General features: G+C 37.6%; 1 protein-coding gene across 4 annotated transcripts in view; it reads right to left on the reverse strand.

Annotated features, from left to right (window-relative positions):
- LOC131164899 (uncharacterized) overlaps positions 1-11,730 on the reverse strand; it is a 163,993-nt gene extending 152,263 nt beyond the window's left edge. For all 4 annotated transcript variants that reach the window (XM_058122437.1, XM_058122436.1, XM_058122438.1 and 1 more), the window contains exons 1-7: positions 11,470-11,730; positions 10,816-10,909; positions 3,155-3,249; positions 1,721-2,232; positions 1,367-1,577; positions 957-1,268; positions 8-161 (exon numbers count right to left, since the gene is read on the reverse strand). In XM_058122437.1, coding sequence (XP_057978420.1) covers positions 8-161; positions 957-1,268; positions 1,367-1,577; positions 1,721-2,232; positions 3,155-3,249; positions 10,816-10,909; positions 11,470-11,646 — 1,555 coding nt within the window. In that variant the 5' untranslated portion in view covers positions 11,647-11,730. The remainder of the gene's footprint in view (positions 1-7; positions 162-956; positions 1,269-1,366; positions 1,578-1,720; positions 2,233-3,154; positions 3,250-10,815; positions 10,910-11,469) is intronic.
- Positions 11,731-17,344: the final 5,614 nt, after the last annotated feature.

Raw genomic sequence — 17,344 nt, forward strand, 5'->3', positions numbered from 1 at the left:
GTGATACCCTGAGGGTTATCATGACAAAGTCCCCGCTCCCACAAAACTCCTAACCAATTGAAGATTCCCTCCAAAGTCCCCATCTGATTTTCATAAACTCCACAAGTAGTAATTTTCAGATACTCATCATTTGGGGAAGAAAATTGAAGCAACAAAGTTATCTGCAAGAAACCAATAGCAATTACCAAACAACAATAAATAAACATTCTTGAAACTGACATTCAATAAATTATACAGTGACAACTGTGAATCTCAAAAGAAAAAAGAACTAGAAAACAATCATAATATAATTCCATTTGAGGCTTAAGTGGTTCTTATGTGGGCATAGAGGAAGGCATATTTAGTAGCAGTGAGTCCAGTAATGAATTCTAAAGGACACCGCTCCCCATCTCCAAAACAGGGAGGCTGGAGCGCAAGTTACATAGTCTTCTTTTTCGGTTTGCTTTTGTTGTTGAGGTTGGCTACATCTGTACATACTTTCAATAGCGTATGTAAGCATTGCTTCTTATACCATGTATAAGACAGTCCCCCCAATCAAATTGACTAGTTGAACTGAGGGACTAGGGTTAAGTGATTGGCCAAGCATAAATCAGGCCCTCAGTAACAAGAATCTTCATTCCATTCCAAAACCTCAATTCAGCACTTCTTACAAAGAACCTTGAAAAGACCTTGCTTGAACCTTGACACAATCTTGCTCCCCCATCGCGCTAGAACCCCGCACCCATCATTATTGCTGGGCAAGGGGGCAGGGAGTGATTACCAAAACACAATAGCGCAGGATAACCATTCTCCCTGTCCAAATCAACACTAGCACAGGATAATCCTTCCCTCCCTCATTTCCTCCCTAACTATGTGAATAGCGCTAATACAATAAAGCATATTGAATGTAACCTTTTCACTAGAAAATTCAATAGAGATGAACTGATGAGACAGAGTATAAAAACATGATGAAAAACCTGGTGATTCCAAGCTGCTTCAACCAAATGAGTACCATACTCTTCAAGCATTTCATACAGAAGTAAGAAAGCCTCCCACCTCCGTTGACCACTCAAAGAGTTATTAACAGAATTACAGATTTTCCCCACCCCCAGCGACTTGGCTTCCTTCTCAGCCCATAACTCCCTTTTTGTAACACCATGTTGGATTGAACTATTTTCATGCAATACTTTTGCCGAAGACCCAGAGTAGCATTCATTTCCCTCATTCAAATTCAGCACCATCTTCAATATATGCAAGCACTGCTTCCGCACAAGGCCCTCTTTATCAACCTAACAGACCCCAACAAAAAGAAACAGATGTTAAAGTGATATTTCATTAGAAAATCAAAGTGGAATCACATGGGAGGATGAAAATCATATTAATCTACCAAGCCTCTTTTTATTTCATTCCAAAAATCTTTTTCAGCTATCACATCAAATTCTTCTGCTCCATGACTTGCATAAGCATCCCCATACCCAGCGGTATCAGAGAAAAAAGACAAATACAGAGAGAGTACACTATATGCATCTCTTCTTTCTGCAGGCCCCAGGCAAAACAGAGTTTTGCAGCACATCCACAGTTTCATAAAGAAATGCTTCCTGAAAAGCAACAATATATTAAAAACAAAAATAAAAAGGACTCAAGAAAAAATTCTAGAAACACAATCCCAATCACATAATCTCAATCCTAGGAAAGGATTATGAAGTACAACGACCTAGATGCATGATGAATTTTACTTTACCTGGAAAATACGTGTCTCTGCCCATTAACTAACACTTCAAATGTGTCGTGCAGAACAAATGCTTTGAAAATACAAGGAAGGAAGGAACCAACTGCACAGGACCGGCACTCCAAAGTTTGTGAAAGCATTTGAACAGACATATTACATAAATCCCATAGCAAGTTCACAGAAAATTTTTTCACATAACATCCATTTGCTGACATCAATTCAGAGCCGCTTTCCACAGCTCCGTGACTTTGTAGAGCAGCATCCAATAATGAGGTTAAAATATAACATGATAAAGCTAATGGAAAAGGTACAAATGGAGACTCTTTATTCAATTCTGAATAATTTGTCTTCTCATGCGAACCCTCAAAAGTGGTGCAGCTGCTCCTTCCATGCATAGTTAATTTGTCATTTTGATACATGCCCATAGAAAGACCCACAGATCTGAGAAACATACGCACCAAGGTTGCCTCTAAAATTTCCCAGGTATTTGTTGCAATCAATACCTCTAGGAATGATTCTGAAGTCTTAATTAAGTGACATGCAACCAACAGAAATGAATAAATGGAAAGAAAGAGGAAAACAATGACAGTGGAAAAATACAAACATACAAACAAAAAAAAATATTGTTAAGCATGAAAAAAATTCAGATAAAACATTGAAGAATTTAATACAAATGTTAATAGGTAAGGGCATACAAAAATTACCAAAAACCAAAACTAGACAAAGACCGAGCCATCTTACGTTTCGGATTTGGTCATTCAGCTTTCAGCCTCAGTTTCGATCTTGAATTTTTTTTTTTAAATCGGTTTAGAGTTTCAGCTTTGATTTTTTTGTGAAACCAAATTATATATATCTGATCTTTTAATATTTATTTATGGTAAAAAAAATATGCATTAATAATTTATATTCATAATTAATTATCAATGAAGATGGCTGAGGAAGAAGAGATTAAGTATTTATAGATCAAGGAAGGCTCCCCCATTCACTGTTTTGTCAATGTGGGACAATCAACCAAGGGAGAGGCGTGGGTACTAGGCAGTAGGCATTTGGAAAGGCTGCAGTGGGTAGTTTGTCCCACATCATCTACATGAGGAAAGATGAGTCCTCCTCACTCCTATAACTCAAGTCCAAAATTGCATTGCAAAGTGCATGGGCTGGTCTTTTTTTTTTAGTACCTTGCTCAAGTGGAAGTATGAACCTCTTTGTCGACTAGAGAAACGTACACTGATAAGGAAAAAATATTTCTTTATTAACCACTTGAAAAAACCAACAGAAACCGAATGGAACCATTTTAACCGCGGATTTGATTCTTGTTGAACCACCAGTTTCCAGTCCAGTTTCAGTTTAAAGATTTTAAAGCCGATAAGATCAGCTCAGTTTTCAGCTTTGGAGAAAACTGAACCAAATGAAACTGATTACACCACCTAAGAATTAGTAAGACTTTACCTCATTAAGGATTCCCCCAGCATAGCCATGCACCATCATCGTCAATGGAATATAACATTTAAAAATAAATAATTCCAGAGCACCATGATTTGCCCCTGAAAAGAAAAGTTAGTAAATAACCAACCCAATAGACAAAGATGAACAATTATCCTAGTGCATAGCATTTGATTTGAAAGAAATTGTAGTTCATGGCCAACCCTGTACTAGTCTGATAGATATGACAAACACAAACAACTTCAAGCACCACCATAACAATTATAACAAAATGGCATATATTACTGAAAAATGCATTTGAGACCAAGACTACAGGATACTAGATTTCCCAACTGATATCATGCCAATAAATGCAATAATCTAGTGCATTGCAAATATGCAAGAATACTAGTGCATCACGAATATGCAATAATAATAGTACAACGAAAATAGGAAATAATATTTCTAGCATGTGATTTTAGGAGTGCAACCCACAAGAAAAAAGTTAAGGAAACAATTCTTGTACATGTTCATGCACCTGCCACATGGAAATTTCAAAACTATGAAGCACCCATGTAGGAAAAATGTGGAATAGGAATGGGTACTGTGAGAGATATGCATGCAATCAACGTAGCCCTCATCCTTTTCACTGATCAACAATAAAGTGCGGTATGGTTCTCAGATTCGGTTTTGGGAAGATTTAAAGGTAGATGAATGTTAAGGCTTGATATACACTATTGGCCCAAAACCAAAAAGCTTACGCTTTTAATAGAAAGGTTATACAACATGTTATCAGACCTTCGGTTCAAAAAGATCTTGGGTTCAAGCATTGTTATGTCTGTTTTTTTTCCCCAGTTATAACTATTATACTGCACTCTACTCAATTTGTGCTCATACACATGTTAAGTTCATCTATTTGCCTCTTCACATGCGATGCGGGGTCATATGTGGGGAGGTATGTTGAATAATTTAATATACATTGTTGGTCTACACCTTTGACTTAAGCATTTGTGTCATAATGGTGCTCACCTGCAGCCATGCATGTTGAGACCACATGTAAGGAAGCCAAGGGTTCATAGCCATGACCATTAGGAGGTCCTATGTTTAGTCCTTGGTGCCCTCTTCATTTTTATTTTCCTTTTTTTTTTTTATAAACAAAGAATTTTATTAGAGATAGAAAAGAGTACAAGAAGAGAAAAGATTAAGGAAAACAAGAAGGATAAGATCCTCCCAATTAACCTCCTCATTCTCCAAAAGACTAACATCTTCTTCTTTTCTATCTAGGTAATCCAACTCACCCAAAATGCTAGCCTTCCCAATCCTACCATCACCAAACCACTTTTTCAAGGTTTCTTTAAAATGCTTAAGCTTCCTCATAAACATGTACCCTTCCCACGCCCTTTCAAAATCCTCACTCTAGGAATTCCTAACAAAATATGGAAAAACATGATCCAGCCATAAAATCTGAAAACGAACAGGAGTTAAGACCCCAAGTAATCTTGCTAGACTACAACAAGACTAAAAATGATCAGATCTAGATAAAACAGTTTGGGAGAGATTTGAAAACAAATTCTTCCCACTCATTACACAACAAAAATGTGTCTAGCTGACTAGCAAGAATCCTAACACCACCCACAGACCAAGAGAAAGCATGTTACCAAATCCAAAAATGAGGTCTCTTCAGCCACAATCTCTTATGAGCCTATCAAAATTCTGCATGCTAGAAGTAGCCCTCCCAACCCCACCCTTCCACAAGAAACCTAACAATGTTGAAGCCACCACTTACAATCCACCCAGGGTAAAAAAAAAATTTAACAAAAAAAAGGCAAAACAGCAAATAACTCACTCCAAAAAGAAGTTCTAGAAGTGGGTCTAGAAGGCCCAAATACAGAGGAGACCCACACATGAGCATGGTCTTAAACTTCCATGAAATTGTCAAAATTTCCGTCAAAATTTCCAATTTCCGTCACCCTCGAAATCGAAATGGCAATCAATTTCTGTCTTGCATAATTTCTGTTGAAATCTCAACGAATCATCCGAAATTTATCGAAATCTTGAAATTTTAGCGAAACTTGTCGAAATTTTAACTATACATTGAAATTTCTTCGGAATTCAAACGAGAGATTTAGGAGTTGAAATTTCTCTCTTAATTTATTTTATTTATTTTATCGAAACAAAAGATTATTACAAGTGCTTTTGAAATTATATGAAAAAATAAACTTACAGTAACATTTTATTTAACCATTTATGTCTAAACTATCATTATTTGTATAGTAAATAATATTTAAATGATTTATGAATTTCATTTGTATTAACTAAATATGTTTAATGTACATTATCTCACAAATATGTTTGATACACATAATATTTTACAACTTTTCGACCTCATGCAAAACATAGATGTATTTAATGTGATAAATGATTAATGAATTTCATTTGTATTAACTAAATATGTTTAATATACATTATTTCACAAATATGTTTGATACACATAATATTTTACAACTTTTCAACCTCATGCAAAACATAGATGTATTTAATGTGTTATATATTTGTCCTAAAACCTATATTATTATGTTTGCTAACCATTTCTAAAGTTTCACAAAGAATTCCATGCTATACTACTAATTTTCATTATTTTTTCAAATCGAAATTGACATCAAAATCAAAATTTTCGTACTTTTGGAGCTTCGAAATTTGAGTCGAAATCGAAATTTAAGACCTTACCCATGAGCCCTATGATGGGGATCAACATGTACCTCAAGTATCTTTCGCGGATATTGTGACACATGGACGACCACCCAAAGTCCACCATTGATGTGAACTTTATTTGCAGCAATTGAAGCTTCTCTTAGAAGCTAGCTTGGAAAGAGGATGACAACTTGCAAGTCAAAGAGTCTTGGTTTTTCAAGAAGCATGACAACTTGCAAGTCAAAAGAGTCTTGGGTTTTCAAGAAGCATTTATTTCATTTTAAGTTCCTAGACTCCACTAGCATAATTATTCTAGTTCCTAAGCACCAAGTTCCTATGACAAACTATTTCCTAGGAACCTCATTACCTATGTTTTAGATGTTTTATTTTACTTTTGTATTTTCTTTAATATCTTAAGAAGTCATGTGCAAGTCATGTGCATGTAAGGCTATAAATATGTCATTACTTGTATTGTAAAAGGCATCTTGCATTATCAATTAAAAAAAGAAGCTTTTGCATGAACTTGTGAATCTTGTTCCTCTCCATGTGAGTGAGTAGTGTGAGGCTACGTTCCGTCTCCACGGAGATTGGGTCGTGAGAGACCACGACATCATCAACATCATCATCAACACTACACACCCACACCTCTTTCATAGCTCACAGCCACAACCACCTCAAGCTTCATTCTTGTCTCAAGATTCCTAAGGATCTACAAGCTTGTCCATGGTGCAATAGAGTACTCGTGTGTCTTGGTGTTTGACATTCCGAACCTTTTGGTAAGCTCGTTTCAATTCCTTGTTTGTGACCATCTAAAACAGCCCCTAAAAGTACCTCGTTAGCCTTAAAACTCTACCCAAATCCTTGATTGAACAGCCTTGTTCATTCTCTTTAGACTCTTCCTAGATTTTCAACATAAACATGCTTGCTAGTACCGTGCTTAAGGATATTTGATTTGTATGCTGGGACTTGTGATTTATGACTTCTAATATAACATCTTTTAAAGTGAACTTGATTACTTGAATGAAATGATCAACTAAGGGCTTTTGAACCAAATCATATATGTTTTCAAAATCTTAACAACTTTTGATCATTAGAATATGTTTGTGATGTTCATGCTTGGTTAGTTCCATTCTCCTCATAGATTGTGATATTGTGTGTGTGCTACAAAGAGGGTCAATCGTAGGGCTAGGGCTACTTAGAACCGTCCTACATCATATTGGTATCACAGCCTAGGTTAGGTTCACATGAACATGCTTGCTAGTACCGTGCTTAAGGATATTTGATTTGTATGCTGGGACTTGTGATTTATGACTTCTAATATAACATCTTTTAAAGTGAACTTGATAACTTGAATGAAATGATCAACTAAGGGCTTTTGAACCAAATCATATATGTTTTCAAAATCTTAACAACTTTTGATCATTAGAATATGTTTGTGATGTTCATGCTTGGTTAGTTCAATTCTCCTCATAGATTGTGACATTGTGTGTGTGCTACAAAGAGGGTCAATTGTAGGGCTAGGGCTACTTAGAACCGTCCTACATCATATTGATATCAGAGCCTAGGTTAGGTTCAAATTTGACCCTACTTTGTGTGACCAAATATCATTCCAACGGGCCGCCCTAGTGTTTGCCGAATCCTTCCCCAACCCCTAGGATGTCTACTCGAGCCAGGAATCCTTACCGAGGTCGTAGGACAGATGTTGAGAGAGATGCCTCAATAGATGAGCTTCAAGATCAAGTCCATGATTAGAATCAAGAGCTAGTTGAGACCCACCAAAGACTAGACAGGTTGGAAGTCCAACTAGTCTATAACCCACCCCAAGATAATTTAGAGCCGCCCATTGAGCGAGGCAATGATGATGAACAGCCTAGAGACCCACATGTGCCTCCTAGAGAAAGATCTCTCTCTTCCTCCACAAAGGTAGGTGAATCGCCAAGATGACTTTGTTAGGAGACCCCCACGTCATGAGCCCTATGCCCAACATTGGGGTGATGATGACCATGACATTGATGGCTTTCAAGGTAGGAGACCTTACCGTAGGGACCATCGCGATCCGTACGAGGATGTGATGAGTCAAGTAAAGATAGAGGCCCCACCTATGATGGACAAATGGACCCTAAAGTCTTCCAAGATTGGTTGACTAAGATGGATTCCTATTTTGATTGGTATAGGATGACTGACACTCATCAGGTTAAGTTTGCAAAAATGAGGTTGACGAGGCAAGCCAAGCTCCATTGGTTGAATGTCGAGAGGCAAGAGGCGAGGTTAGATCATAGGCCCATTCAGCATTGGGACCTAATGAAGGATAGGTTGAGGGAGAAGTATGTACCCCTCAGCTATAAAGAACACCTTATGGATCAGCTCTATAGTTTGCGTCAAGGTAGCATGACCGTATCAAAATACATGAGTCAATTCGATGAGTTGTCTATAAGATGTGGTGTCTATGAGACTATTTGTTAGCAAATCTCCCGATTTCGCATAGGATTAAAGTCTGAACTGAGGAGAGGAGAACTGTTTCCCCATCACATTGAGTCCCTTAAACAGGCCTATAATTTAGTTCATGACTTTGAGCATATGAATAAAGGGCCCATGGGAAAACGGTTTGGTACCTCTTCAAATGAGCCATACTCTCGAAAGGTACAGAGTTATGACAAGTCCCGACCAGCACAATCAGGTCAAGTCACCTCCCGAGGGAGCAATCCCATAGTCCAGTAGCCTATGGACAAGGGAAAAGCACCCATGACTGGATCCTCTCGCCAGAATTCTGGCAATGCAATGTGTTTCAGGTGCCATAGACAATGACACTTTGCCAAACAATATCCCACCAGGATCTTGGCACTTGATAGGAAAGATTGTGAGGACGAGTCTGAGGAGGATCAAGTATATGTTCCTGAAGTTGTACCTAGCGAGGATGAGTTGTCAAGTGAACCAGATGAGAGTGCCCAGTTAAGTGTGATGAGACGCATTATGATCATTCCCAAGGATCAGGAGGACTGGTGTCGCACTTCTATTTTCCATACTTACATCAAGTGTGAGAGTAAAAGTTGCAAGATGATCATAGATGGTGACAGTTGTATGAATGTTGTGTCTAAATCTATAGCTGAAAAATTGGAATTGAAAGTTGAGCCACACCCACAACAATATCTATAGCTGAGAAATTGGAATTGAAAGTTGAGCCACACCCACAACAATATAAGGTAGCATGGGTTGGTGCCACTACCATGCTCGTGAGCCATAGATGCCTAGTCCCCATTAAGATTGGCGACTATAAGAACGAGATTTGGTGTGATATCCTTCCCATGGACGTTGCCCATATTTTGTTAGGACGACCTTGGTTGTATGATTCAGATGTTTCACATAATGAGCGTGCCAACATTTATTCCTTTAGGTTTAATGGCAAGAGAATTGTTTTGAGTCCACTAGAACCGAAAGGTGGGAAAAGGAAGAAGGAAAATACAAAATCTAGTGGAAAATCATTGAATATCATGAGTAAAAAACAGTTTGAGCATGAGAGTCGAGATACAAAGATAGTGCATGTGGTTGTCACTAGAGAGACTAAGGCAACCCTTCTTGAGCATGAAACACCACTAGAAGTATCACCCATACTTTCCGAGTTTAAGGATGTCATCTCTGAGCCACTTAGTGAGTTACCTCCAATAAGAGACATTCAACATGTCATTGACCTTGTTCTTGGTTCATCTCTGCCTAATTTACCACATTATAGAATGAACTCGAGGGAACATGAGGAGTTGATGAAACAAGTGAATGAACCGTGGGGCTAGGGCTACTTAGAAACGTCCTACATCACCCTACCTTTCACATCTACCAATACCAAATGGGAGAAAAATTTAACAAGCTATCAGCTCTGGATATAGACAACATATCCACACAACAAGAATGCCCCAGCCCAACCCGAGTCCTTACATCTTCCCTCTCAAATGCTCCTCAGAAGCTCCAAAAACAACACTCTCAAGCTTAGTTTCTGAGTAACACAATATCAGGAGAATATCTAATCAATAGTTCCCTAACATCAGCTTTGGATTTAGACCAGATATCCACATGATAAGAACGCCCCAACCAAACCTGAGTACTTCCATCTTCCCTCTCAAATGCCCCTCACCCCCCCCCCCCCCCCCAAACAAAAACAACTCTCTCAAGCTTAGTTTTTGAGTTCAAACCCAGCTTCAACGTAGGTTAAAGATGAAGTCAAGTGAGACACTCTCCCACGGTCTCATTGGTACTTGAAGAGGGTCCAACAGCCTTGCAATCTTCTTCTACTCCACCTTGTCTTGTTGGCAAGTGAGACAAGTTCAGGTTACTCAATAACCTCATCAGTCATCACGCATGTGTGGTCAATCACTGCAAAGAAGGAACATTTCCAAAGCACTACCTTGCTCTTCTCCTTTCAAAACCAACAAAAAAAGCTGCCAAAAAAACCCCCACTATGCCTGGACAAACCAAAAACACTCCCAATAAACCAACTTATTCCACCCCCTCCATGCAAAACAACATTGCATAAAAAGATGAGATGCAAATTCTGAACAATAAAAACAAAGCAGACAAACATGCTTTGCAGTGTTGTGGGGTATATGGTTCAAACATAATGTGTGTATATTGTCTAGGAAGGAGCTATGTATTTCTTGGTTATGGGATAAGATTAATACTTAGCTTCACTTTGTGTGTTGGTTATGAATGCTTTAAAGGGGTGAACTAATCTGACATCCAACAAGATTGGCTATCTTTGTCGGTATCATTTATTTTTTTCCTTTTTTTTTTTTACTTTTGTTTTGTTTAGGAGGATTTCTTATTCTCCTTTTCTGTACATTCTTCCTTCTTTAATGGAATCATATTCTTTTATAATCAAAAATAACAGAAATAAACCCAGAAGGTCGTCATAACCTTTTTTATCATGCAACGTAATGCTCCTTTTCTACAGAGAATAATAATACAAGAGCAATCTTAGATCCAAAATATGAACTACAAGCATAACTCACCGAGCTTCTTTAAAAGGTGACAAAGTGCACGCATGAAAGAAGAAATATAGTTACATTGGTCAGAATCCAATTTTTCTTGCTTCGTGGCAGATTCCTATCAGAAAACAACCAAACATGACTTAGAGTTAAGTCTAATTTACTGTCTAATTCATTACTCAGGAAAAAACAAAGTGAAAGAAATAAAAACAATAATAATAAGGTGTCATTTGTTTAGCATTTAACCAATATCTTCATAGCCTTTCCAGAATGTTGTTATCATTTTTGCAAGCATTTCAGAGATACTTCTCTTGCCTTTGGAAGCAAAAAGTTGTGCTACCTTTAGCAATGACATTTACCAAGTAGGCTTAAAAGCCACTAAAAAAAATTACTTCTTTCAAACACATCGAAACAATACCTTTTTTATCTTGCGGGCATCTAAGCATTGCCTTAGACTTGTGATAATAAATAAATTCTATAGGATATGAGAACGGTGTTTATTCAACTAAGCCAATAGTACCGCTTGACTCAGTCTGTGTTAAGTTTCTTGTTTTCTTCAGCAAAACTAAGGCAACAAAGAGAAATGGAATTTGAACATGTATTCCCATTTCACAGCTTTCTGATGAACCAAGTAAATAACAGATTTTGCAGTCTGGGTTTCTAAAGAACGATATGTACCTTAGTTGCCAAGTGGAAAGAATCGATAAGAGGATAGAAGAGCGAAGACGGAGCTAATCCAGCTGAAGCCATGACGCAATCCAGCATCACCGGAACAGCCGCCGGCGGGACTTGCCGAAAACTTTGTACAAGTGAAGCGACGTGGACGGCCATGGGATGGGTCTCTATTGCAGACATCTTCGCTCTATGAAGAACAGCCTGTGGCTGAATGAAAATGTGGTGCGTGCGATTCAAACGGCTATGTGACAATATAACCCTGGAGGCTGGAGCCGCAGCGTGAGAGCACCATAACTAGAAGGGTTTAAATGGGGTTTAGCCCCCGTTTTGAGAGCACTTCAAAAAAAAAAAGATGTTTAAAAAAAAAGATAGATTAATTAGCACTAAAACAATTCAACAAACATTTCTTTTAAAATTATTTTTTTAAAAATTAATTAAGTGAATTTTAAAAATCAATTTGAGATAATTTTTTGACATATAAGTAACATTATTCATAGATGAGATTAATTTTGTGAAAATATAAAAATTTAGTAGTTATTTCATAATTTAAAACAATACATTATAAGATAATTATACATTATTTTAGTACCTATTATAATATATTAATTATAAATAAAATATAATTCAATTTTGGAATAAAAAAGAAGAATCGTCTATTAAGAACAAGATTATTGATAATCAAAAAACAATATTATATTATTTTTACTTAATAAATTGTTTCAATATTAATTAAAAATAACAGTTAATATAATTATTAATTAAATTATTATTTAAAATAATTTAGATATTATTTTATTATGCATTATAACTTATTAATTATTAATAAAATAATAATTAAATTATTTAATGAATAAAGAGAATCATATATAATTTTAATTAATATTAAATAAACTGTTGGTTGGTAGGTATGCTCATAATAAACCCTAGTTGGACCTTAGGTACCTACATTTAGTACACAAGTTTCCAACATCACTTATCATATCAAGAGAATCAATTCAGGTTAAAAATGAACTTAATAGAAAATATTGAGAGAGTTCGGGCGACCAAACAGTTAATATGTTCACTTGGTGTTTGGGCACCCGAACCACTTTTGAGCATATCTCCCTCGGGCACCCGAACCTGTGTCAGGATCCTTTTTAACAATCCACGCGCCCGAATGATCACGTTCAAAATGGGCTCGGGCGACCGAATTGGTCAGTTCGGTTAACCAAACTTGGTACCGGGCACCCGAACCTATGAACATTTGGCTACTGACTTTTATTCAGCCACTTAAGCATAATTTCAAGCGACCGAACTGTTTTAAAATGAATTTTTGATAGTGTCTGTTTGGGCACCCGAACCTCAGGCCGGGCACCCGAATCTCGCGGGTTAAAATATTTTTTACCAATTTTTTAATGGGGTAAACTGGGTTAATTTTCTTAATGGCTTTTGAAACAAATTAAATTATTCCTATTGTGTCACATACAGTCAAAAAATCCTCCTTGCCTATAAATACCTATTCATTTGTCATAATTAGCAAGGATTAACATTTTGATTAAGGCAAAAATTCTCTCAATTTTCAAAACCCTATTTTAGCTTATACTACTCAAAAACACTCATACACTTCATTTCCCTTGATTTTTCAAGTGTTGTGAGTGCCTCTAAGGCTATTGTGCTTAATCTTACTAGCTAGAACTCTCACTTGTATTATTGCTTAATTGATTTTCTTTGAGAGTTTAGCATTAAAGTTCTTCCACCGATTTCATTTGATAAATCTTGTGTGGGAAGATTCTAAGGGTTGTGATTCTTGCATTGTCATTGCAAGATACCTAAACCTATATTTTTGTGTGCAAAAATCATTTTCAAAAGCTAGTTTTTCAAACAACTCCATTGTGCTTTGTATATTGAAATATCTTGTTGAGTTTGTTTGAATCAATTTGCTTAGCATATTTGAAACCCTGCTCTGATCTCGTATCATTCACATATTATGTTTCAAATTTTGCTTTGATATACATTGTAGAGACCTGAAGGAATTATATTAATTAAATAATAAAAGGAAAAAGAAAGGAAATTGTAAAGGGGTCACAGCAGGTCCTTGTCGACAAACTCGAAGTGTTCGTCGACGAAGTGGTTTATTGGGATCGTCGACGGGAACATGTGTCTCGTCGATGAGAAGATACCTGAAAGGTTATATTTCAGTTTTGAATTTCGTCGGCGAGCTTCCTTTTTGACCTCGTCGACAAAGTGATGTGTCTCGTCGACGAAGGTCAGTGTACAAATAGCCTAAACTCGAATTTTCTACAGAATTTTCATGCGAAAACCCTCCTCTCTCTTTCTCTCTCTCTCTCTCTCTGTGATACCCCATGGATGAAAAGACTTAAAAATATTAGATGTTACTACCCATATCAACAAGGTGCACCTTTCCTTTTGGGAGTTTTCCCATAAGAACTCCATAGTTAAGCGTGCTTGGCTTGGAGCAATCTTGGGATGGGTGACCACCTAGAAAGTTTTCTCAGGAAGTGTGTGAGTGAGGACAAACACACTAAAAAGGACACGTGTTGGTTTGTGGGGCCAGTCATTAGTCCGATAAGGCTCGCCCCCCTGTTGTCTGGGCCAGGTGGAGGAGGAGAGATGCAATACTCCCTGGCAGGCCCAGGTTGGGGAGTTACAAATGGTATCAGAGCCAACACCCAGCCAGAAGTGTGATGAGATTCACATCGCCTGGGTTTGGAAATGTGCGTTCGCAATGAGGACATTGCGTTCTATAGGTGGGGGAGAATGTGATACCCCATGGATGAAAAGACTTCAAAAGATTAGATGTTACTAACCATATCAATAAGGTGCACCTTTCTTTTCGGGAGCTTTCCAATAAGAACTCCATAGTTAAGCGTGCTTGGCTTTGAGCAATCTTGGGATGGGTGACCACCTGGAAAGTTTTCTTAGGAAGTGTGTGAGTGAGGACAAAACACACTGAAAAGGACATGTGTTGGTTTGTGGGCTAGTCATTAGTCCGATAAGGCCTGCCTCCTTGTTGTCTAGTCCAAGTGAAGGAGGAGAGATGCAGTGCTCCTTGGTAGACCTAGGTTGGGGCGTTACACTCTCTCTCTTGTTCGTCCCCTCCCCCTTCTCTCTAAAATTTTGGGTCGGATTCTTGCCGGTTCGATGATCCAAGACCACCACGACACTCTTGGGAGAGTTATCTTCAAGTCTATTGGAGTGGATCGTTGGTGTGGCTGCCTTGGATTTCATTCCAAATTTAAGGTAAGGCTTTTTATTCAATATTTGGCTTTCCTACAGTTGTAAGAAATATGGTACTCGGAGAAATACTGAAGTTTTGTTCAAGAGGATATTGTTTTCAAGTTGTTGAACAGGGAACCCTGCAGGTGTAAGACTAGACTTTGTAGGGGGTTTTCAGAAAGCAAGTAAGGGAAATATGCTATGCTAGGGATTTTAGAAAGTATATCAAAAGATTTTATGTATACACATATATTTATTTATATCAGCTTATTATTCAGTTCTTCTAGAATGTTATTATTATTATATCAGGAGATGCAAATTTTAAAGCATAGGATTTAATTACCTTATTGTGGGGCATGAGTTTATTACAGTTTAATATGATATTTATACAGTTTTACAAATATCATGTTTTACAGCTAAATAGCAAGAAAGTATTGATATCAGTTTTCAAAAAATAAGATTTAAAATAATATTCAGAATGTCATGACTTCAAATCCATAACACTCAGATATTCAATTTATTCAACTATTCAGTTAGAAATTCAGATTATGCAGAGCAGTAAAGATGTTATGGTTATTTTTATATTATGGTAAAAACAGTAAGATAAATAAATAAATATATATATATCAATACTAATCTGTGGAAATATTCAGTTAGATTCAGACAACAAAGCATTGTACCGTTGCTATTTCAGATTAGAATGCAACCATATATCTCAGAAAGTGTGTGGATTTCGTCTAACCGCGCCAGGAGAGAATACAGTCTCCCTAAAAAGCTGGGTTGAGGTGGCCGGTTAGATGAGATATAGTAAGAGCATGCCCGGAGAGACTGTAATGGGTCAGGTTGTTGATATAGATATGGATTGACTTGCCTGGTAGGCCAACCAAAGTAAGTCCCGCATATAGGCCGCACAACCCTGTCATGAGGGGCTAAATCATAACATTTAGTTCCCAGGGTATTATCACAGTTGTTCATATATATATATATATATATATATATATATATATATATATATGGATATACCATGCAGCGGCAGTTTTATTATAATATTAGAATTATGTGTGATTAGAAAACTCAGATATGTAGTTGTATTTTAAACTATAATGAATGTGATTTGTACAGTATCCTAGCCTACCTATTTTATAATATCAGTATTATATCGATATATTAAATGTGTACTCAACTGCCACACACTAGTAATAGCATACTTCCTCTTACTGAGCGTTGTCTCATCTCAATGACTTGCCATTTTTCAAGTGATCCAGCTAGGCGAGCGGATCAGGCTCGCGGGTAGAGGATTTCTAGCGCTGCCCTTTCTGGAAGGGTAGGTGTTTCTGTGGTGTCAGTGGTTTGGGGGTAGATACCAGGATTTTGATGACGTCGCTGGGTATTTTGTGATGTATATTTTGGAACCTTTTGGAGTTTTGGTATTGTAAATATTGTTTTACAGTTCTATGTTTATCGCTACTTAGGAATGTGCTGTGTATAGAGTTTCCTCAATGCTCTTGTGGGTCTGAGATGCTCTCATTAGGCAGTATAGAAAGATTTCTCATATATATACACTAAATATGTTTAAATGGAAAAATATATATAATAAATGGCTTTTAGAGGCAAGACGTTACAGTTTGGTATCAAAGCCTAGGTTGCTAGGTTTTGTAGATCCTAGAGTGTAGCGAAAACAATACCAGAATATAGGAAGAGGATTTGAGGTTTTGTTCTGTGGCCTGGATACAGGATTTTTGTGGTGGTTTCTGTGTCTTTCCTGGGGCGACGATTTCAGGAAAACCATAGTAAACTATTGACGAGTTGTGTGTCTGGGTTGCAGGATTGGATTTTAAGTTAAGAACAGGGGGAATAGTTAATAGTAAATTTGAGATTTTAGTTTAATGGAATAAATTAGATCTGTACGGGAGATAGGATCCTGAAATAGTGTTCTTTGTATTTTCAGGATGGATCTGGGGAGTAGTGGTACGGATGCTAGAGATGATAGACCAGGACCCTTCAGCATGGGAGGTGGAGATATAGATGCAATATTGCACAGCGTCACCAAGTAGGTGATAGATGAGATGGCAAGGAGCGGGGGAGAGCAAGGCTCCACAATCGAGCAATTTACGCAGATGAAGCCTCCATCTTTTGCTGAAGGAGCTGACCCAGTTGTGCCTAAAAATTGGGTTCACGATATTGAGGAAATTTTGGCGGTGCTTGCATGTACAAACGAACAAAAGGTGTCATTTGCATTGTTTAAACTGACAGGAGAGGCAAAGCGCTGGTGGAGATCAGAGCGATTGATTGAGGAACAGAGGCTTAATCATGTGCCAATGATGTGGAGTCGATTCAAGGAGCTGTTCTTCAAGCGATATTTCCCAACTATCGCTCAAAGTGCAAATGTAGTGGAATTCCTACATTTAGCTCAGGGGCAAATGACGGTATCACAATATGCCACGCGATTTATAAAGTTGTCTCGATTTGCCCCACACTTGGCACCCGACGAGGAGAAGAAAGCAAGAAAATTTGAGGAAGACTTGAGAGAGAATTTGTTTGAGCAAGTCATCGATTTTCAGGCTCAGGCATTCGCAGAGGTGGTGGATAGAGTTGTCGTTATCGAGAGTGGCATGCAGAGAGGTGCAGCAACTTAGAGTCAAAGGAAGAGGCCCACGCCTTA

This window comes from Malania oleifera, chromosome 9 (genome assembly GCF_029873635.1).
Source record: "Malania oleifera isolate guangnan ecotype guangnan chromosome 9, ASM2987363v1, whole genome shotgun sequence".
In the NCBI taxonomy this organism is placed as follows: Eukaryota; Viridiplantae; Streptophyta; class Magnoliopsida; order Santalales; family Ximeniaceae; genus Malania; species Malania oleifera.